The sequence below is a fragment of the Hypomesus nipponensis genome, chromosome 16 (genome assembly GCF_054491055.1).
Source record: "Hypomesus nipponensis isolate SF chromosome 16, ASM5449105v1, whole genome shotgun sequence".
Lineage (NCBI taxonomy): Eukaryota > Metazoa > Chordata > Actinopteri > Osmeriformes > Osmeridae > Hypomesus > Hypomesus nipponensis.
Genome location: NC_140376.1, coordinates 3,113,781 through 3,135,000, shown reverse-complemented (window position 1 = coordinate 3,135,000; position 21,220 = coordinate 3,113,781). Strand labels below are relative to the sequence as shown.

The window sequence follows — 21,220 nt, the reverse complement described above, 5'->3', positions numbered from 1 at the left end:
TAATGAAGACCTGGAAGCGTCATCTTTTGATTTTGAAAAGCGCACGTGAAAGGCTGCACACAGCAGAACTTTTTATTCACGCAAACATTCTGGTTGTGTTGTCCTTCTTGAAAACGCTGGTGTAGAGTTCCACTGATGTGAAATCCCAGCGCCCTCTGGTGGCTGTGTTGGGTATGATCGGCGCCGATGCTGGATTGTGACTTTGATCAAACACACACACACACACGTCACGCCCCTTGTCTGCTGCGGAGCTCCCCTGTAGCCCCTGCATCTGCTGGTTGTGAGTTATCTGGAAATATCAACAAAGATCCCATTTTTGTTCTGAGCAAAGAACCGCCTGGTCTCCCTCCAGCCTCCCCCTCTCCCCCCTCCCTGCCCAATTGGACAGTCTTCTCTGCTTCAGCGTTATTGGAGAGGAGAGAGAGGACAGTGTGTGGTTGTAAACAGTGCCTTTTGGAAAACCTACTTAAAATGCAGTCTCTGGAATCCGTGTAGGCCTATGTATAGATTTGTATTCAAAGCATCGGTATCTTAATTTATTCTCATATTTGTATTTATCTTGAACTCCTCCTCCCCCTTTCCCTGTTGTTGTCTCTGGTCGTGGGTCCCCTGGAGTCCCCCGCGATGCCAGTACTGTGCGTGTGCTTCCTGTCTGGACAGCAGGATCGTGACTTCTGACCCCGCCCCCTCCTCCCCCTGGCTAGACGGTCCAGGGGCTTCCGAGGCTGTGGGGGGTGGAACATGTTGTTTTACTGGCTGTGAGTTTTTTTTAAATGGTGTCAAATTCATACCCACTTTTTAGTCTAGAACTCCGCCTTCACATGTGACTCCTGCTTTGCTTTCTAGTTGAAGTTCTCAGGAAAGTCTAGATTGCTTTCCCCCTCCTCCCCCCCCCTCTGTTTTTGTATTTGACCAATATTGATATTATAAATGTTTGTTTTTAGTTCGTATATAATCGTATATTGGAGAACCTGTGAGATTTGGCTGTTTTTTTTATGGATGCACTGTAATTGGTTGATTAAATAGTTTGGGTAGTCCATCCAATCAAAAGCAATAAAACAGAATCTACATTTTATGAACATCTAGAGTCTAAGTACTGTTTACGCTCTCAACAGGCAAACGTTTGAGATGACCTGTGCATGGTGGTAACAAATGAATTCCTTTTTGTTTCTGTTCTACCTGTAGTCTAGAAAGAAGAAAAAAAAAAGTAAAAAACACAAAAAAATGCTGAAAAACAGCTGAAATACTTTGTAAGAAACATTGTGATGGGATAAAAGCAATGTGCTCCTTGATATTTTTGTCATTATTATGCTAATTATTATTGTTATTTATATTTAAGGGATAAATAGTTTTTAGTTTGTCATCCTGATTATACTTTTTAGTACAAGACACAAAAGTTTGGTCAGGGACGTTTATAGTTAAGGTTTTACTATAAAACAACAAATAAAGTTTCATAAGTCTATAACCTGCCACCAAATAATATTGCACTGTTCTGTACTACTGTACAGAGTTGATGGTTTGGTCTCTTCTAATTTCTTCACACCCAGATCTGCTTGGCTACCGTAGAAATGCTTTCAGATTGCAGTGGCCAGGGCTTTTGTTAGCAGAGTGTTACCAAAGTATTCCACGACCCTGAAGTTACTGTCTTGTGCATCTGACCCTAATGTCAATTCTCAGGAAGAACCCTTAAAGATATGTGTTAGGTGTAGCGAGCTCTTAGAAACACAACCGTTATTCCCCTGACGACAGCGGTGAAACTAACCAATACACGTTTGAGTGCTGTTTTGTTGCTTGGCTGTATTTGTTTGTTCTTTTGAGACTTAATGTGATGAGTTTGTGTTGCATCATCGTGGAAACGTCAGTGGTTTTGAGTGTCGTTCATGCCTTTTTAGGGCAAAGTTCAAAGGTCGTCTCTGCAGGAACTATATTATGCCCCTCAACCCCCACCCCAAATAGTGCTGGTCAGACATTTAACCTGGGTGAATGCTGACAGATTTGCACCAGAACATTTTGTGACTGCTTCAGTTGAACTCCACTGTGGAAATGCAGCACAAGTAGCCATCAAAGCTCTATCTAGTCATTAGTGCAACTATTGGTGCAGGTATTTTACTGTTGTGGCCCGAATGCTCCCAGCTGTAATCTATAGAGCCCCTGTAGAGGACTCACCTCTGTCTGCCTCCATCTGTCTTGAGAGCCCTACAATGGCCATCCTTCTGATGTCTCTCTCTCCACCTCTCCCTCTCTCTCTCTCTCCAACTCTCTCTCTCCACCTCTCTCTATCTCCACCTCTCTCTCTCTCCACCTCTCTCTCTCTCCACCTCTCTCTCTCTCCACCTGTCTCTCTCTCCCTCCACCTGTCAATCTCTCTCAGATTGTCCAGAATAGGTTTGGCACATTCCACTGAATCTGAACGGTCACACAGCCTCTCTCTCCCCCCCCCCTGTGAGGCAACAGTGCTGCTGTGTGGGGAACAGCTCACCCAGGAGGTGGTGGTGTCAGCCTATGCAAAATTCCCCCGGGAAAGATTTCAAATGTTCTTTTTTTTTTTTTTTTTTTTTTTTGAAATCTGTCAACTGTCAAATAGTCATTTTTATATATATATATGTGTATATCCATTTTCTTTGCTTTATTCTAGTTTTGCACTAAGAATGGCATAATCAAGTTACTGTTGTCTGTTTGTTTTGATTGAGAGTTCTAAGCTTGTGTTTCCGATCTTAACTATCGTCATCGTTCCTTCATCTTCTGCATATATATATTACAGTTATCACATTCAAAATAATTTATTGCTAACAAAAACAACACAAAAAACATGCTACTGATTGTATGTATTTTTAAACAAAGGCTATTTTTTCTGTAAAGACTGTGTTGAGCACTTTTATTCTGGGTTGTGCTTTTGTTTTTCTATATATTTATAATTTAGATCGAAATGTATATATTGTAAAAAATTGTGCCTTTCGACTAATTCTTTAAAAAGGTTTTCTACTCATAACAAAAGGAAGGATTATACCGTAATGCAATCTTAACTTTGTAAACAAACAAACAAACAAATAAATAAAAACTTGAAGATTGCCGAAACTATTACTGCGTTCAAATGTTATTTTCTCCCGAGTTCCACACGCAGCACCTGGGTTGTTGGTCGAGGGCCAAGGCCGAAGGTTGATGTAAGATTATGGGGGTTGTTCAGCTATAACCTGCTACGTTGAACAACTGTCAAAATTATTCTGATCAATTAAATGGCGTTTATGATCCTGAGGATATTTCAGAAGGCTTTAATGCTACCACGTATAGGCCTACTTAGTAGTAAGTACATTTTATTTATAAAGCATACAACACAGCAAGGCTGACCTAAGTGCTGAACAAAAGCACAAAAACTGTAATCAAAATACATATTTAAATGCACAGTAAAAACAAAATACAAAACAGTCAACAGCGTAATACGGTGTTTGATTTCACCGGATATATCATTCAGAACAGGATGGGTTAAGTCTGTCATGGAGTGTGTGCGTTCATGAGGTGTTTACATAGCACAGTGTTGTGAAAGCATTACAGTTACAGAGAGCGACTGTGTCCTGCCTGACTTCCGGAATTAGACGCTCCCTGCGTAATGACGTTGTGAAACTCACCTGTACGCTCTGCCACAACACACCTCTTTTCTTCGTATTTCGGACTGATTTTGTAGGTATTGTGTTAGATGACCGTGTATGTAGCACCGATAACGGAAGTGTCACTTGAGCGCGGTGTTCTGATTTGTAGCCTACAACAAAGTTACAGCGGGTTGTAAAGACGTTTTAACAGGTAAGTTTGACAACGAAAACAATTTTAAGACTTTTATTATCTCTTTTCTGTGTCTTTGAATGTGAGATTTTAACATGCAAGTGATGAGTAGACGTTTCCTCTCAGCGCTTGAGAGAATCAATTTCCTAGGGTGTATTTATAAAAAAGAAGTGGATATGCAATAACAGCCTTCGTTTACAATTAAAACATGTCAACATGTTCATGCGCTCATCCACACGAGATCTTGTCTGGGGATTATGGGTTATCGAATATTGATTTATTTTGGTGTTCCATTAGGAATGGAAGTAATCGACTATCATCGCTAAGAGTGATTTGCGGGTGGTCACGTGGGTAGACAAGACAAAACAGGCAGATCAAGACTGCTTTCAGTAGGTCACACAGTCAGCTTATAATAACAGAGTAAAAGGAGATACCAATCGTTTGTGTATGGCTTTACAAATCTGATTAAGTCTGCAAGTGGGACAATCAAATAAAAGAGTCCAAGGCAAGGAGGCAGTTACTTGAATCCTCCTTTCCACAGCCTCACTCTACTGGTTCCGCCACACCGCAGGTTTCTACCTGTTTTCGCAACAGTTTCGACTCACCGCATTCCCAAATGACTGCGTCTTCGCGCTTACCTACCTCCTCACCTGTAAACGGGTCACCTAACTTTCACTAAGGCTATATGATCCTGGTGTTGGTGACATTGGCGGGACTTGAGTGTAAAAGTGTGTGTATTACAAATGTCTGCAGTCTTATATCGTGTCGAGATGCAGTTTTCTTGGTTGGTTTCAGGCTGGAACTGTTGAAGATGTTGAAACAGGGGTCTTAAACTTGTTGTGAAGTGGATAAATCAACTGTAAACTTGTTGGCTACATCCTGCATCGCCCAAGGGCCTAAACACAAGCTAGTGTGCCCACCAGTGGCACGCTAAGAATGCTGTGTATTAGCATCAGTCTTCAAACGTGTTTATTTAAGTCAGTTCGAAATGACAAGGTGTTAAACTTGTTTTAGTGTTGCGCTGAAATTCTCTCTGTCGTGTGGGCCTCAGTTTATGACTGATCATAAGCCTTAGCTTTGCATAACTCTCACACCTACTGCAAGGCCAGCCCCCAAAGCAGCAGTAGTTTGTTGACGTGGCATTAAGCGAAATAAATTACACATTGTTATTCTGTTTTAAGATGTTTATTCAAGAGGGAACATGACACGTTCTGTGCACCCGTGGCAGTTTGCAGCATTCACCTGAGTGTGAGTGATAGTTCACTTGACACAGGGTCACACCCTAACTAACCCACAAAGGCACCAGCTCTCAAGACGTTTGTGGATCACGTCCCCTCCCTGGCTTCTCTGACAAGTCTACTTTAGTCTGGAGTCTGGCCCCTCCCTCAGTATGACCTATTAATGATTCAGCAGTAGCCTGTCCAAAGGTCAGTTCCATTCAGCTCAACACCAACAGCGATTATATGAACTCCTGTTCCTATCTGGATCATCCAGGCCTTTTCTCACAGTTCAAATTTTACAGTCGCGTTCGGCTGATCGAAAACCCTGTAGACACACCTGACATGCTGCTATGCGCGTTTTTTGTGTGTGACCGTACCATGCCTGTGTTCAGTGCCACGGATAAAGCAGGCCTCAAAGTATCTTAGAAAGAGATACTATTCTTTCTCTACGAGTGCTATTATCCATTAGAGCTTCCAGCTCTGTCTGAACCCTCTGACTAGGCCTTCTCAGGATGTCAACACACCCCATCAATTATTAACAGCCCAATGTTCTCATTCCACACCGTAACCATGGTGCCAGGCATAACTTAACCAGCTTGTAACCTGCGGCTCTGTGGGAAAAGCTGCCCGGCCAACCGTGTGGTCAGACTCGCTGACCTGGGACAGCATGGGAATACTACAGCTTAGAGTTACGCCTCAGGACCAGTTGGAAGCGCCGCTTGGACGGGTGGATTAGACTGGAGTTTTAGTTTGTGGGGAACTGGAGTGGATTGCCGGGGGGATATGTCTGCTGTGTGAAGACGAGAGATGCTGGTATCAACGACCCTGCATTGCTGAGATCAAAAAAGACATACGTACTGCTTTGTGCTGAATACAGCCGTGCGTTTGTGTGCACGTGTGTGTGCACGTTTCAGCTCCAAGCTCATCATTAGGAGTGTAGCTCATCAAAGCAAACTGTTTGATCATGAATATGATGCAACGAAACAAACTTATGAGGCATTTCGGGTCTGTGCCCCCCCCTCCCCCACCTGTGGTCACGGTGAGTATCGCAGTGTGGGAAACACAAGATTCTTCAAGTTTGTGTCACTTGTCCTTAACATTTTAGGAGTGCCTGGGGCATGAAGTATCAATAACAAATGCTTGAACTGTGTGTTGATGAACCGTGCCTGGGATGTCGTTACTTTAGCCTGCGCCAGGCCGTACCTTGACTCTGATTACCGAAATACTTTAAGAGCCCCTGCACTTCTGATCCTTGATTTTCTGCTGTGTTTTCCCACATGCACCATTTGTACGTTGCTTTTGGATAAGAACGTCTGCTAGGTCAGTCAAATGTGACTGTACACTTCAGCGATCAGTGTTCATCTACCTGAACTCACAGAATTTGAGTTTTAAAGAGAAACGAGTTTCAAATGTTTTAAGGTGTTTTGGCTTTTCCTACTTGGGGGAATGGGGGGGATTCACACTGATGGGTTTGGCTCCACCTTAAATCCGTGGCAACAAAGGGGCAATAGAGAGGACTGTGGGAGGAGCCATCTATTGATCCAGGTGAGGTTTTTGCGAGGTGCTTTTTTTTCCTCCCTCAAACAAAGACACCGTTAGCTTTTAATAACCTGGATCACCTTTCAGTCCGTCAGCCAGGCCAGGGTCGTCTTCACAGAGGTGGAATTGTTTGATGAGCTAAAGAAAAGTTTTTTCTGTGTGTTTGTGAGGGTAACTCGGATTACGAGGTTTGTTTTGTAAGTGGAGGAGGCCACAGGTGTTTAGTCCTCTGCCAAGGCATCACTGGGGAATGGAAGTGAGGTTCAAGGAAGAGGTGGTGAGTAGACGAGGGAGAGAAGCACACCTGCGGTTTGCATCTGGCGTGCGCTGTCTGGACCTGAGGAGTTTCCCTTGTGAGGTTGAACAGAGTAGGAGGTCGATATCCTGTTGTGATCAATACGCCTATCTCTTAACTTTCAACTCACTGCTGATCCGTCGGTATGGTAACTGAATCTCACACAATGGGATGATTCAACAGAAGTTGGTCGGTTGGTATGAAAGAGCCTCATTTGGCTCATGGCATCAGAGGCACTTGAAGGCCTATGCAAAGCCAGTAGCACATCAGCAAACCTGGCGTAGCCCATGGCGACTGGTATAGACGTTCCTACTTCAAACTGTTTACTTACTTGCTACGGTGACTCAGTTTCCTTCTGTCATAAGTCATTCTTTGGATGTTGTGTAACATGAAACTCCCAGCATGGATGTTTTCACGATTACAATATCAACTTGGCACTGTTGAGTTTCACTTCAGAAGCCCTGGTAAGTGAGGCCCGAGTGACCTCAGAAAGCTGTTAGGTGTGTTTTCTGTTCTGATAGGCACAGGGACGTTTCCAGGAACGGTATTCCTGGGTTCTGTCTTGACATCATACCCGCCATTTGCATGTTTTGTCAGGAAACACATCTACTCTGCGGTTTGGGCAGAGGTGGTTTGATGTGTAAATGTGCTGCATGTTAACGCGCGCGCGCGTGTGTGTGTGACGTAGCCTAGGCCTCATGCAAAAGAGTCCTATTGAGATTGTGTGATTATGTAACCCCACACACAGTATATCTTGGCATGTAGTCAATCTAAATGTATTTTAGACAAGTAATGCGCTTCTTCTTGACAATGGGTACCTGTAGCTAATCCTGGGGAGAGTGGACATTCCTAGCTAGAGTAAAGTGATGTTTGGTGATCCAGTGTTCAACCTCAACCCAGAACTCCTTCCTGTTCCCGACAATGCTGCCCAAGATCTGTCTGCATGTCAGAGTTGGATGTTTACCTTAGCCTGACTTTTATTTATCTACAAATATGCATGACTGTATAGTCTTTAGTGCATTTGTTGAGTTTTTCACGTCGTGTTTAGTTAGGTTAATCATTACCATGGTCAAACAAGTGACTCCTGACAGGACCGACATGTTCATGTGAAGTCTGACTGTGTTCACGTTGCAGCTGTAATGATGTCGTTTGGTGTGGTTAACTGTGGGTTTTCCCGGAATGGAAATCACTAACTGACTGTTGTAAACCTAGTTTGGTCACTCGTCAATATTGCTGTTCTCTGCTGCAGATTAGCTGGCTGGAGCCGTTTTGAATAAATTGCTTGGGTCCAACTAGATAGACTCGTATATGGGCCTGTTTGGTTTTTAAAGTAAAATGGAATTTGGAATATGTCAGTTAGCTGAGAGAAAGTATGCGGTTTATGCAGGACGTATGAAACTCCAGATTCCAGTGTTGCTGGCGTCTGACAGTTGGCTAGCGTCCTCGGTCATCATGACCCATGGCTGTTTTCAGTTGGACCAGACATGCAAAAGTTGGGCAGCTAGCTAGAAATGTACAATATAGACCAGACAGGCATCTGTATTGTGTTTTAAGCAGAGAGTGGTGTCTGTTCTGTACAGTACGTTGTTGTCCAGTCTCACAACATGTCACATGATTCCCCCTGTAGCTGGAGGACAGAGTTGACAGGTAGACGCCTCGCTACCCACAACACACCACTTCAGTCTGTGTCAAGCTCGGGGGAATCCGCACTTCTCTGTGTGTGTTCCATTTCTACGCACGCTTTCTCGTTCGGCCATTTCCTCTTGGTGTCGTGTGACAAGGGTGGCGCCAGGGTGCTTGGCTGCCAGCTGGCCCCTCCCCCATACCTGTCAGACAGGAACAGGACAGGTGAGAACACGCTGGGGCTTAGCCACAGTCCCAGACGCTCCTCTGCCCCGCGCACACTCACACCTGGAGCTGGGGAACGCCTGGCACCATTTGTAAGGCCCTGTGACGTGGTTCTGCTGTGATGGTGGTGTTAGTTGCTGCTGCTGCTGCTGCTGTTGTTGTTGTTGTTGTTGTTGTGTATTTTTGTTGAACTGAAGCCATGGTGATGTTGCTGATGAAGTAAGGAGGAGGCGATGTCTGTAGCTGTCGCCGTGTTCTAATGGCTGTCCTCTCTCTCCCCCTTCTCCTCCTCAGAAACCAGAGATGGAGGAGTTAACGATATGGGAGCAACACACGATAACGCTGAACAGAGTGAGTACGGTTCTTCTGATCAGGCCAGTTTCGATAGTCTGGTTTCTGTCCTGTGACGGCACAGTGCATCGATGGTGTGTAGCAGCAGTCTTAGTTCGAGCAGCCTGGTCCAGGAACTCAGCCAGCCGACACACCCTACTGTTTTTCTGTAAGAGGAGGTCAGGTGACACAGTTCAGTCCTAAAGGAATGTGTGCACCCTCTCTCTCTCTCTTATCTCTTCTATCTCTCTGTTTCTCTCTCTCTCTTCATGTTACTCTCTTGCTCCCTTTGTTATTTCTCTCTCCATTTTCAGTTAATTTAAACCGTCTCTTCTCCCCCCCCTCCCTCCCCCCTCTCTCCTCCTGGTGCTAGGACTCCAAGTTTGGTTTTGGCTTCGCCATCTCAGGGGGTCGAGACAAGCCGAACCCAGACACGGGGGACACGGCGGTGGTGGTGTCTGATGTGCTCCCTAACGGCCCGGCCATGGGCCGCCTGTTGTGAGTCTCCCGGCACAGACACACACACACACACACACACTCACAGCTGCCACCCGTCTCACGGACAGACCCTCTTACGCTGACACACACACACACTGACACAGACAGACACACCTTCACATCTTCATACACAAACAGACTCAAGGATTCGGAGACGTGTGTGTGTTTGCTCGATGGTTCTCACTTTCATCTTTGTCTCCTCGTCCCCTCGTCCCCTCTGCTCTTTCAGCACCAAGGACCAGATCGTCATGGTAAACGGGATCTCCATGGAGAACGTTTACTCCACCTTCACCATCCAGAACCTCAAGTCGTCTGGCAAGACGGCCAACGTGGTGAGCACCTTGCACGCTCATCTCCACGGCGACGGGAGATGCGGGGAATCGTTATCTCGTATTAACCGGATCGGTGGAATCAACGTCATATAACTTGTATCCAGGCAGTTAATGGGAACATTAATATTTATCTCTGTCTCTCTCTGTCTCTGTCTCTCCCCAGACGATTAAGCGTCCCAGGAAGATCCAGATCCCAGCCACCAGCAGACCGACCCGGGCCGTGTCCCACTCCAACCTCCTGGACCAGGACCCCCCCCGCAGGGCCCGCCGCTACTCCGACGGCAGCGACCAAGCCCCCAACGTCGACCGTTACCGCGTCAACGCCCGCAGTTCCACCCCCGACCGCAACGGCCACGCACTGGTGTCGTCCGGGTACAAGAGGCTGCCCAACCAGAACGCCCCGGATAAGCCAATCAAAACCACCCTACTGAAGAAGAAGCTGACTGATGGTAGGCTGATGAGAACCTGGGGGGGGGGGGGCCTGATGAGGGGGGGGGGGGTCATGTTATGATGTCATTAATGTCACACTGAAAGCAGTCGTCAGTAAATCTCTGACCTGGCGTTGCCGCGGTTACAGAGTACGGCTTGAAGCTGGGCAGTCAGATCTTCATCAAACACATGACGGAGACCGGCCTGGCAGCGAAGGAGGGCACTCTCCAGGAGGGAGACCTCATCCTCAAGGTGAGACCGGCCGCTCCTCCAGAACACTCTCTTTGTTTTAGCCTCCGTCCAGACGCCACCATGGGGGGGTAACACTCCTGAATGGGTTTAATATCAGTTGGTAACTCTGACCCACCCTTTTGAAACGTGAACACGGTGTGGACCATAAAGCTTTCCTCTGTTTGAATGGCCCCTCGTGGTGCAGATCAACGGGATGACGACAGAGAACCTGTCTCTGCTGGAGACCAAGCACCTGGTCGAGAAGTCTCGAGGGAAGCTCACCATGACGGTCCTCCGAGACGACCGCAAGTTCCTGGTCAGCATCCCCGAGGTGGTGGACAGCGCCCCCAACAGCGAGGAGGACCGACAAGCAGACGACAGCTCCGAACTGGAGGGTGAGAGAGGGGGAGGGGGAGGGGGAGGGGGAGGGGGAGGGGGAGGGGGAGAGGGGGAGAGGGGGAGAGGGGGAGAGATGGAGAGATGGAGGGAAGGTTGTGAATGTAAAAGTAGAAATATGAAATGACCCAGCTGATCGATCATTAATACCCCCCCCTCCCCCCCAGACATTTCTGACCTGGACACTGACCTGCCCCCTCCTAGAGTGTCCCGCCCTGCCACCAGAGAGAGACGCACGCGCAGGTGACCTTTCACCTCTCATCTATGAGGCCATCCTCTCGTATCATGACTAGACCTGCCACAGTGACACAAGGCAAACTCACTCTCTCCGTTTCTCTCTGTCTCGTCTCGTAGAACCCGGGCTGAACCTCCTGCTTCGGCAAAGTCCCGGGACTCGTCTCCGGTCCGCTCCACTCTGACCCGGCCCGTCGCTAAGGCCTTCCCGCCCCGCAGAGGTCAGAACCACAGGAACCCTCCCAGCAAAGCGTCACATCCCTCATGGAGACATGATCAGCACTGCCCGGTGGCCCAGCCCAGCATGGGCCAGCCTGGCAGCTGACCTCTGACCTCACGTGAACCCTGTGTTATCGTTCCTCCTCCAGCCCCGTCCGAGTCTGACTCCGACCGCAGCGCCTCCCCTCCCCCCTCCAGGACGCACAGAGACGCCCCAGACAGCAGGGACAAGTACAGGTGGGAGAACACACTCACTCACACACCTGGGGATCTTCAACAACCCCTCCAGTGCAGCCCAAACAGGATGTTCTGGTGGTTATTAAGAACTTGAAAGCAGTTAGAAGTTTGACACGTAGTTGTGTGTGTGTGTGCAGGACCCTCTCAGGAGTCTCCACCCTCCCCAACCCCCGATCGGCGCCCGTCCCTCAGAGCTGGAACGCCCCTCGGGCTCCGTCCACCGTCTCCATGGCTTCCCAGGGCACACGCACCTCCTCGCGGCCCAAGAAGGTGGTGTCCGAGTCGGACTCGGACCGCAGCGCGTCCCCCCAGCCCCCCGCAAGGAGAGCCCCCGCTCCAACGACTACTCCCGATACAAGTATGTGCACCAGGCAGGGCGGAAAGACACGGCGGGAGGAGGAGACCAGATTCTCCCACCTTTTTACCCCGTCGGCCCTCCCTTCCTCTTCTCATCCGTTTGCTCAACGCTTCCATCCCGTTCTTACCTCCCTCATACCTCTGTCTTTCTCCCCTCCTCTCCCTCCAGAGTTCTCCCTGACCTGCCTCACCCCGGGGGAAGGGCCTCCCCCATCATGGTCCGCCAGGAGCCCCCCCGAAGGGTGTCCTCACCTGTCAGAGTACCACCTCCAGGTCAGCCCCCTCCACCCACCCTGACACACCTGCTTACCCCACCTACAGCCCCCTCCACCCACCCTGACACACCTGCATACCCCACCTACAGCCCCCTCCACCCACCCTGACACACCTGCATACCCCACCTACAGCCCCCTCCACCCACCCTGACACACCTGCATACCCCACCTACAGCCCCCTCCACCCACCCTGACACACCTGCATACCCCACCTACAGCCCCCTCCACCCACCCTGACACACCTGCATATCCCACCTACAGCCCCCTCCACCCACCCTGACACACCTGCATACCCCACCTACAGCCCCCTCCACCCACCCTGACACACCTGCATACCCCACCTACAGCCCCCTCCACCCACCCTGACACACCTGCATACCCCACCTACAGCCCCCTCCACCCACCCTGACACACCTGCATACCCCACCTACAGCCCCCTCCACCCACCCTGACACACCTGCATACCCCACCTACAGCCCCCTCCACCCACCCTGACACACCTGCATATCCCACCTACAGCCCCCTCCACCCACCCTGACACACCTGCATACCCCACCTACAGCCCCCTCCACCCACCCTGACACACCTGCATACCCCACCTACAGCCCCCTCCACCCACCCTGACACACCTGCATACCCCACCTACAGCCCCCTCCACCCACCCTGACACACCTGCTTACCCCACCTACAGCCCCCTCCACCCACCCTGACACACCTGCATACCCCACCTACAGCTCCCTCCACCCACCCTGACACACCTGCATACCCCACCTACAGCCCCCTCCACCCACCCTGACACACCTGCATACCCCACCTACAGCCCCCTCCACCCACCCTGACACACCTGCTTACCCCACCTACAGCCCCCTCCACCCACCCTGACACACCTGCATACCCCACCTACAGCCCCCTCCACCCACCCTGACACACCTGCTTACCCCACCTACAGCCCCCTCCACCCACCCTGACACACCTGCATACCCCACCTACAGCCCCCTCCACCCACCCTGACACACCTGCTTACCCCACCTACAGCCCCCTCCACCCACCCTGACACACCTGCATACCCCACCTACAGCCCCCTCCACCCACCCTGACACACCTGCTTACCCCACCTACAGCCCCCTCCACCCACCCTGACACACCTGCATACCCCACCTACAGCCCCCTCCACCCACCCTGACACACCTGCATACCCCACCTACAGCCCCCTCCACCCACCCTGACACACCTGCATACCCCACCTACAGCCCCCTCCACCCACCCTGACACACCTGCATCACCAGGATATCCCACCAAGACACTCTTACCCAGTTGAACGCCATGTACTATGAACACCAACACATAACTCTCTCCTCCTATCTCTCTTCACCTCTCTCCCTCCCCCTCCTTTTTTCTTCCTCTGGTTCCAGACTCCGAGTCGGAGTCAGATGGTAGCTCCGGGCCTCCCCGGAGACAGGGCACCCCCCACAGCCAGGACTCGAGGGACAAATACAGGTACAGATGAGGCCCACCTCCCCCCCTACACCTACTATCCTAGTACCCCTCCCTCCCCCCTCCCCGAGCCCCAGGCAGAGCTCCAGGACTGGGGCACTGGATGTCCACTGGCTCCCTTCGCTAACCTTATTATCCACTTTGTGTTTGTGAATGGTTTTGATTTTGGACGTTTTAAACACAGTTGTTTTTGTTTTGTTTTTTGGGGCGGGATGATCAGCTACATTTGTGTCGTGTTTCTGTTCTTTTGTGTACCCATAATGCATGTTGTATTCCTGTTACTTTTGTGGTCTTGTTAATAAATAAAAGCAATTTATTCAGAGAATCTCCCTCTAGTGAATATGTGGCTTACATTGGTCCACTTATGGTGGCTGGAATGTCCAAGGTCAGAAGGAGGAATCTGGGTCACAGATTTCAAAAACATCCCACAAATCACAAAATGACATCCCTACAAATCACCCATGACATGATCACATAAATATTGTGGCAGTTCATTCCTTTTATTAGATAACATCAAATTCATGTTTAGCAGGAACAAACAGCATGTAGCTTGTGCAGCATGCACAACCAGAGAAATAATGGATGCTTAATGTGGAACCCTGCCCTCAAATTGATTAACTGTAATCAGTCTTTTGGTTCTGTTGCAATGAGAGAGAAAGAGAGAGGGAGAAAGCTGGCCCTGAGAAACTGAGGTGAATATTTCAGTCTCTTGTCCTCTCAAGATAATCACATTGGTCAGCGGTCCCCCTCTCCACGCGTAACTGAGTTGTGCCATCTTCCTCCTCCCTCACTCCCGTCCTCCATCTCTTCCAGAGTCCTCCCAGACCTATCCCAGCAGCCCCGGGTGGAACCCCCGCGCTGGACTGCACCCAGCGTCTCCAACAGCATCCCGCCACAGGCCAAAGGTGTGTGTGTCTACCTGTGTGTGCGTGTGCGTGTGCGTGCGTGTGTGTGTGTCTACCTGTGTGTGCGTGTGCGTGCGTGTGGGTGTGTGTGTGTGTGTGTGCGTGTGTGTGTGTCTACCTGTGTGTGCGTGTGCGTGCGTGTGTGTGTGTGTGTGTGTGTCTACCTGTGTGTGCGTGTGCGTGCGTGTGTGTGTGCGTGTGTGTGTGTGTGTCTACCTGTGTGTGTGTGTGTGTGTTTAGCCCTGGGGTTTTTGTCTTTTCATTGCTAGTGAGTTAAGAACCGCCACACCAGAAAGTATTGACGGCATGTGATTGTTGGTTGTGTGTGTCTCTACAGCACGCTCAGAGTCAGAGTCTGAGGCGAGCTATGCCTCCGTGCCCCGTAGGGCCTCCACAGACTCTGATGGCTCCCGCAACAACAAATACAGGTAAGAAGGGGGTGACAAACATCATTTCAGCAACAAAAAAAGGTTTTTTTCAATTTAGTCATTTAATGAGATCAAATTACAAACTGTTTCCAATTGTCTCACAGAGTCCTCCCAGACCTGAAGTCATCTTCTGTAGCAGTGAAACATGAGCCTTCTCGTCGAGGCCTGACCCCCACAAGACCCCCCCCTGAAGGTCAGTATGACCCCTCCGTGACCCCCAGCCCCCCTTTCCCTTAGTCCTGGGCTGCCAGGGTGATGATGTCACTCTAATAGGTCAAAGCTGATACATTTCCGTGTCGTTGTCAGATTCCTCCGACTCTGAGCGCGCTCCCTCGCCTCTTGGAAGATCTGGTAGCAGCAACCGCAGGTAAACCACACACACACACACACCTCAAATAGAGCATCAGTTAGCAGCCAATGACGACACACTGTTTGTACACAGACCATCAGAACCATGTCCTGTAAAACTCCCTTTCCTCTCTCTTGTTTGAACAGTTTTCCACGAGCCAACGGTATGGTTTCTGGAGTATCCGTGAAGAGCAACCCTCCACCCTACTGTAAGCCCTGTCTGCTCAAGCTGAGTTTCACGACCTAAAGACAAACTCCAGCACCAGGGAAAAGATAAACGTCCTTCTTCTCTTTCAGCTCAGACAGAAGAGGAGCCTCTCTACTCCCTGCCCCCTGACTCCTACCCCACGCCCAACCTGGGGTAAGCATTCCCTCACTCTAACACACGGGACCAGCAGAGATCATCCGAAACGCTTCGTATCTTACCTCACCACCACCACCACCACCACGAGTGAAGCCAGTCAGGCTCTGTTGGTGCATGCTCATCACCGCCTTGCCCACCTCCTTCTCCAGGTACAGCTCTGACCTCAACACCGTGTCCTTCATCAAGGAGGGCAGCGTGGGCCTCAGGCTGGTGGGGGGCAACGACGTAGGCATCTTTGTGGGGGGGGTCCAGCCAAACAGCCCCGCCCAGGAGCAGGGCATGAAGGAGGGGGATCAGATCATGCAGGTAAACTCGCAGTTTGTGGCTGTAAACTCCTTGTTAGGGTACTGATATCCTGTAACACTTTCAAGTGATTTCTATGTCTAAGTAGAAGTGAGATGTTTGTGGGTTTTTTTGGACGTCCCAAGTATTTGTAGATGGACTCATCTTGGAGTGTGTGCTTATACGCTCTGTGTATAGGTGAACGGGGTGGACTTCAGTCATTTTACCAGAGAAGAGGCGGCCATGTTTCTGCTCAACGCCAAGCGAGGAGAGCGCGTGGACATCCGCACTCAGAACAAGATGGACCGTAAGCTCCTCGAAGACCCATAGTGACCGTGACACTGTACGGCGTCACGGCAACGCCGTGACACTCTACGGCGTCATGGCAACGCCGTGACCAGCAGCACCATTGAAACTAAGGGAGTTCCTGCTCTGTTGTCCTTTTTCAGTCTACAAGAAGATCCTCAAGTCCAACCTGGGTGACTCCTTCTACATCCGGACCCACTACGACTACGAGCCAGAGGACGCCAGAAGCCTGAACTTCACGCGTGGAGAAGTCTTCAGGGTGGTGGACACCATGCACAGGGGCAAGCTGGGGAAATGGCTGGCCATCCGCATGGGCAACGATCTGCATGAGCTGGACAAGGGCACCATCCCCAACCAGGGCAGGTCAGAACCCCAACATCATCCCACTCCTCCCTGCCTCTCTCTCTGTCTCTCTCTCTCTGTCTCTCTCTGTCTCTCTCTGTCTCTCTCTCTCTGTCTCGCTCTCTCTAGCTCTATGTCTCTCTGTCTCTCCCGCTCTATGTCTCTCTCCCCCTCCCTCCCTCCCTCCCTCCCTCCCTCCCTCCCTCCCTCCCTCCCTCCCTCCCTCCCTCCCTCCCTCCCTCCCTCCCTCCCTCCCTCCCTCCCTCCCTCCCTCCCTCCCTCCCTCCCTCCCTCCCTCCCTCCCTCCATCTCCATACTTGCAGCTCTAACCTGGTGTTTCCCTCCTGGGTTCTGTCAGGGCGGAGACTCTGGCCAGTCTGGAGCAGGCAAACCGTGCCAGCGGCACTGAGAAGCAGGTGTCTGGACCCAGGGCGGAGTTCTGGAAGCTACGGGGGCTCAGAGGGGGCAAAAAGAACGTCCGCCGGACTCGAGACGACCTCCTCCAGCTGACCATCCAGGGGAAGTTCCCAGCCTACGAGAGGGTGCTCCTCAGAGAAGGTCCTAGAACATTTGATTTGTATTTGTTTTTTTTTCTCCCCCAAACCCGTTCCATTTATTTCGAAAACGTATTTCATAAACAAAAAGCGAGTTTGTAACGGCTTCGAATCTATTTACAGCCAATTTCAAACGGCCCATTGTCATCCTGGGTCCTTTGAACGACGTTGCCATGGAGAAGCTGGCGAGCGACATGCCTGATAACTTTGAGGTGGCAGGTATGTCATTTCCTGTCGTACATGGTGTCCTCCTGACAGAGCAGGTCTTTGCATTTTTTGATCTTAGTGAAACTAAAAGCTGCCTTTCTCTCTCTCGCTGTCCTCGCTCGTCCTGACAGACATGGTCCCTCAAGGTGGAGGAGGAGATGGAGGCTCCACTGTCATCAAACTGGACACCGTCAGAAGGATCGCAGAGAAGGTGAACAAAACTGATACGTGTTTAGGAGTAGTTTCGTTTTTTTGGCGTGTGGCATGGTGGGTTGTTTGGGTTCAGGGAGGGTGTTGGGTTTATGTGTATTTAGAAAAAAGAAAAATTCCAGATATGTTTGGTCAGTATGATTCATCTCAGTTTCAAATCTTTCAATAACATTTTTTAGTTTGGTTTTGTTCTCATTGGCTGGATCAAAAGCAAAGGTCAGACGTTAAGTTTGAGTGACAACTGTAAAGGGAACTATATCAGACTTTTTGATTAGTCATGTCTCAACTCCCAAAGCAACTTCCTCTTTCTTGAACCAACTGTCATCCGTCTGACATCTTTTCTCTCCCTCAGAACAAGCACCCCCTGCTGGACATCACGCCCACTGCAGTGGAGAGGCTGAACTACATCCAGTACCACCCCATGGTGCTCTTCCTGGACCCCCACAACCGCAAAGACGTCAAGGCCATGAGGCAGAAGCTCTGCCCCAAGTCCAACAAGAGCTCCAGACGCCTTTACGCCCAGGCTCTGAAGATGAGGAAAGACTGCAGCCATCTCTTCGCAGGTAGGAGAAACAGCTTCACACGAAGCGTGGCCTGACTCTGCTCTCATCAGGGACATGGGTCATCAGGGTCGGCCCAAGCCTTTATGGGGCCCTAAGCAGAATTGATTTGTGGGCCCCTCTGAGGAGCTTTTTATACACATAAATTACATTAAACTGTAATTGAATGTGCTCTTGGGGGCCCTCTGGTGGCCACAGGGGCCCTAAGCAGCCGCTTAGTTCCCATATGCCTTGGGCCTGCACTGGACACTTCTTCTTCAGAGGAGGAGGAGAGACTCTAGAGCTGTAAACAACTTATTTATCACTCCGTATTTTGCTGCTGTGTGTTTTGTTTTTAACCAGTCATGTCCCTCTCAAAAGTAACTGTTTATTGGTTAAAAAATAAATAAATATTATTTCACCTTTATTTAGCCAGGTAAGCTAATTGAGAACAAGTTCTCATTTGAATCAGAATTGGTGTTTATTCGCCGGGAAAGTTTGCACAGACAAGGAATTTACTTTGACAGGAGAGCCTACCAATGCAGCCATTTTCAGCGCCAACTGCGACCTGGCCAAGAGACAGCATAGCAATACGACACATACAACACAGAGTTAGACATGGAATAAGCAAACATAATAATTACAATATAACTATATTATCGATTTGTCTCTTCTCATGGTGGTCATGTGTCGTCCTTCCAGCCCGCATCGACCTCCAGCCCAGCTCCAACGTGTGGTACGATGCTCTGAAGGACAAGATCCGCCATCAGCAGGCCAAGCCAGTCTGGGTGTCGGAAGTCACGGTAAGAGTCAGCCCCACCCTCCCAGCCCTGGCTCCGCCCTCCCAGCCCTGGCTCCGCCCTCCCAGCCCTGGCTCCGCCCTCCCAGTCCTGGCTCCGCCCTCCCAGCCCTGGGTCTGACTTGCTTTACTATAGTCTCCCTAGAAAGGATATAATTGTTTACATTTTTTTTACATTTAGTAATTTTTTTCAGACGCTCCCCGATTTAAAAAAAAAAGTGCCTTTCCCAGGGACACACATCATTTGTGCATGGCCAGGAATCGAACCGGCAACCTTCTGATTATTAGCCTGATTCCCTAATCGCTCAGCCACCTGACTCACAACGTTATACAGAGATACGGGTTTTCAGACATTCATCTGAACGTCCTGATCTACGGATGGTGAAGTGCAAGCTGTCAGTTTTGAACTGTGTTCATAACACGGCATGCAGAATGAGTGGTTGTGGGTGTGGTGTTTGGAAACGTCATTTATTTGTTCCACCTCTCACAATCTACACAAACAATTGACCTCATGCGAGCGCTTGTAGTCGTGACGACGAGGACGCGTGGTTGCTTAACTGCGGTTCCTGTTTGTGTCGCAGCTGGAGGCCGGCGGTGACGGTGACGATCTGGAGGGGCTGGACCACACCCAGTCCGACTACCTGAGTGCAGCCAGCGACCTGGAGGACACTGATGGAGAACCCTTCACCGACGGCGAGGCCTTCACCGACAACGAGGACCTGGAGGAGCACTACGCCAGCCCCGAGAAGCCCCGCGCGTCCAGGTCGGCGGGCGCGGCGCTAGCCCGCTCCTCGGAGCCCGCGTCCGGGCACTGCAGCCCCGACGAGGAGCCCGAGAGGGAGATCCCTCCCCTCATGGAGGTGCCGGAGCCCATGTCGCACCACTACGAGCAGGACAGCCCCCCTCCAGAGGACGCGGATGAGGCGTACCCGCCCTCCCATCGCAGCTTCTCCGACTCGGACTTCAGCGCCATGGACCCGGCCACGTCTGAAGGGCCGCCGGATTTCCGGGCCCCGGACCCCCCGGTCCTGAGTTATGTCCCGGAGCCCCCGAGAGCCGAGAGCCCCACAACCGTCACCCTGTCAGCCATCGAGGATAAACTACAGCAGGTACTGCAGAACACTACTTACTGGACAGGGGCTCGACGCACTCTTTTCTAAGGATGTTTACCTGTTTCAAATCTGTCATTTTTTGTGTTTTGAGGTGTGTTTTCAGTTGTTTTGAGACGGTGGATTTGTATTGCATCACACTGTTCTCATCGTCTCCTCCACTTTCAGGCCCGCCTTGCTGAACCACAAGAGAGGAAATCTCCATTAATTGTGTAAGTACATCAGCCATGCTGGCATCTACAGCGAATGAAAAGACTTTCTGTTAGGTGCTGAAGTTGACTTGCGTGACCAGTAAGCGTGACCAGTAAGAGAGAAATCAACACAATCCTCCTCTCCTCTGATAGGCTTGCCCACCACCAGGCCGTCCAATACCGACGCACACAGATCCAAGGAAGCGACAGCTCCGAAAACGACGAGGCGGACGACATCGAATGGGGTCCTGCCACGGAACTCTGAACGCTGGACTCCAAATCTAGAACTTTCCCCACATGATTCTGGTCCAGAACCAGAATTCCACAGCAGGACACTGTTCCGGAACCAGAACTTGATCTAGTATTCCATTGAGTAATCTGGATGGCTCATCTGAAGGCTCTCCCCCTTCTCCTCCTCTCTTTTTTCGGAGACTCCTTGAGATGTCATGGTTCGGACTGAGACCTCGGCTGCCTGGAAGATTCCCACCGATTTAGATTTTAAATTAAGGTGATGCCTCCCCTGGGGTTTTTTAAGGGTTTAGTATTTATACAGATTCTCGTAAAGCAAATATTTAATATTTTCTTATGTCTTTTTAATAAACAGTTTTCTTAATTACGGTTTTACTTTCACAATGCCGCTACTTTTAATCTTCTTGACAGCCTCTGAACTTCAGGTTTAAAGGGGAAAATGAAATGAAAGTTTGTGAGAGAGTAGCTGTGTCCTGGCCTGCTGGTCAATGTGGCTCTATTGAATCATCCTCATCAGTTTGTATAGATCTGACTGGCTTCAATAAAGAATTGAGTTACAGACTTGCAGTTCTCAATCGTCCTTAATACATTTTCCACCCACAATTCCTTTCGTACTTTCAATCACTTGAATAAAAATATGACAGTGTCTGGATTATACATTAAGAAATGCATAATCTTG

The 21,220-nt window shown here is 50.0% G+C and overlaps 2 protein-coding genes across 4 annotated transcripts in view; both read left to right on the top strand.

Annotated features, from left to right (window-relative positions):
- Window positions 1–3,078, top strand: part of sbno2b (strawberry notch homolog 2b) — a 51,621-nt gene extending 48,543 nt beyond the window's left edge. For all 3 annotated transcript variants that reach the window (XM_084675742.1, XM_084675741.1, XM_084675743.1), the window contains one exon: window positions 1–3,078. This exon is cut by the window's left edge and continues 1,519 nt beyond it. The gene's annotated coding sequence lies outside the window, so the exon portion shown is untranslated.
- Window positions 3,079–8,040: 4,962 nt separating this feature from the next.
- Window positions 8,041–21,105, top strand: tjp3 (tight junction protein 3). Its single transcript, XM_084676109.1, is given in 31 exon segments — window positions 8,041–8,768; window positions 8,971–9,027; window positions 9,380–9,504; window positions 9,734–9,836; window positions 10,000–10,285; window positions 10,414–10,517; window positions 10,702–10,891; window positions 11,060–11,135; window positions 11,247–11,347; window positions 11,495–11,582; window positions 11,720–11,888; window positions 11,891–11,940; window positions 12,109–12,212; window positions 13,627–13,711; window positions 14,522–14,613; window positions 14,951–15,041; window positions 15,146–15,234; window positions 15,348–15,408; window positions 15,537–15,598; window positions 15,687–15,750; window positions 15,903–16,059; window positions 16,234–16,342; window positions 16,485–16,704; window positions 17,042–17,241; window positions 17,361–17,456; window positions 17,576–17,655; window positions 18,007–18,217; window positions 18,896–18,996; window positions 19,574–20,101; window positions 20,270–20,313; window positions 20,446–21,105. Coding segments are annotated over 31 exon segments (4,191 nt in total). The 5' UTR covers window positions 8,041–8,432; the 3' UTR covers window positions 20,558–21,105.
- The last annotated feature ends 115 nt before the right edge of the window (window positions 21,106–21,220 follow it).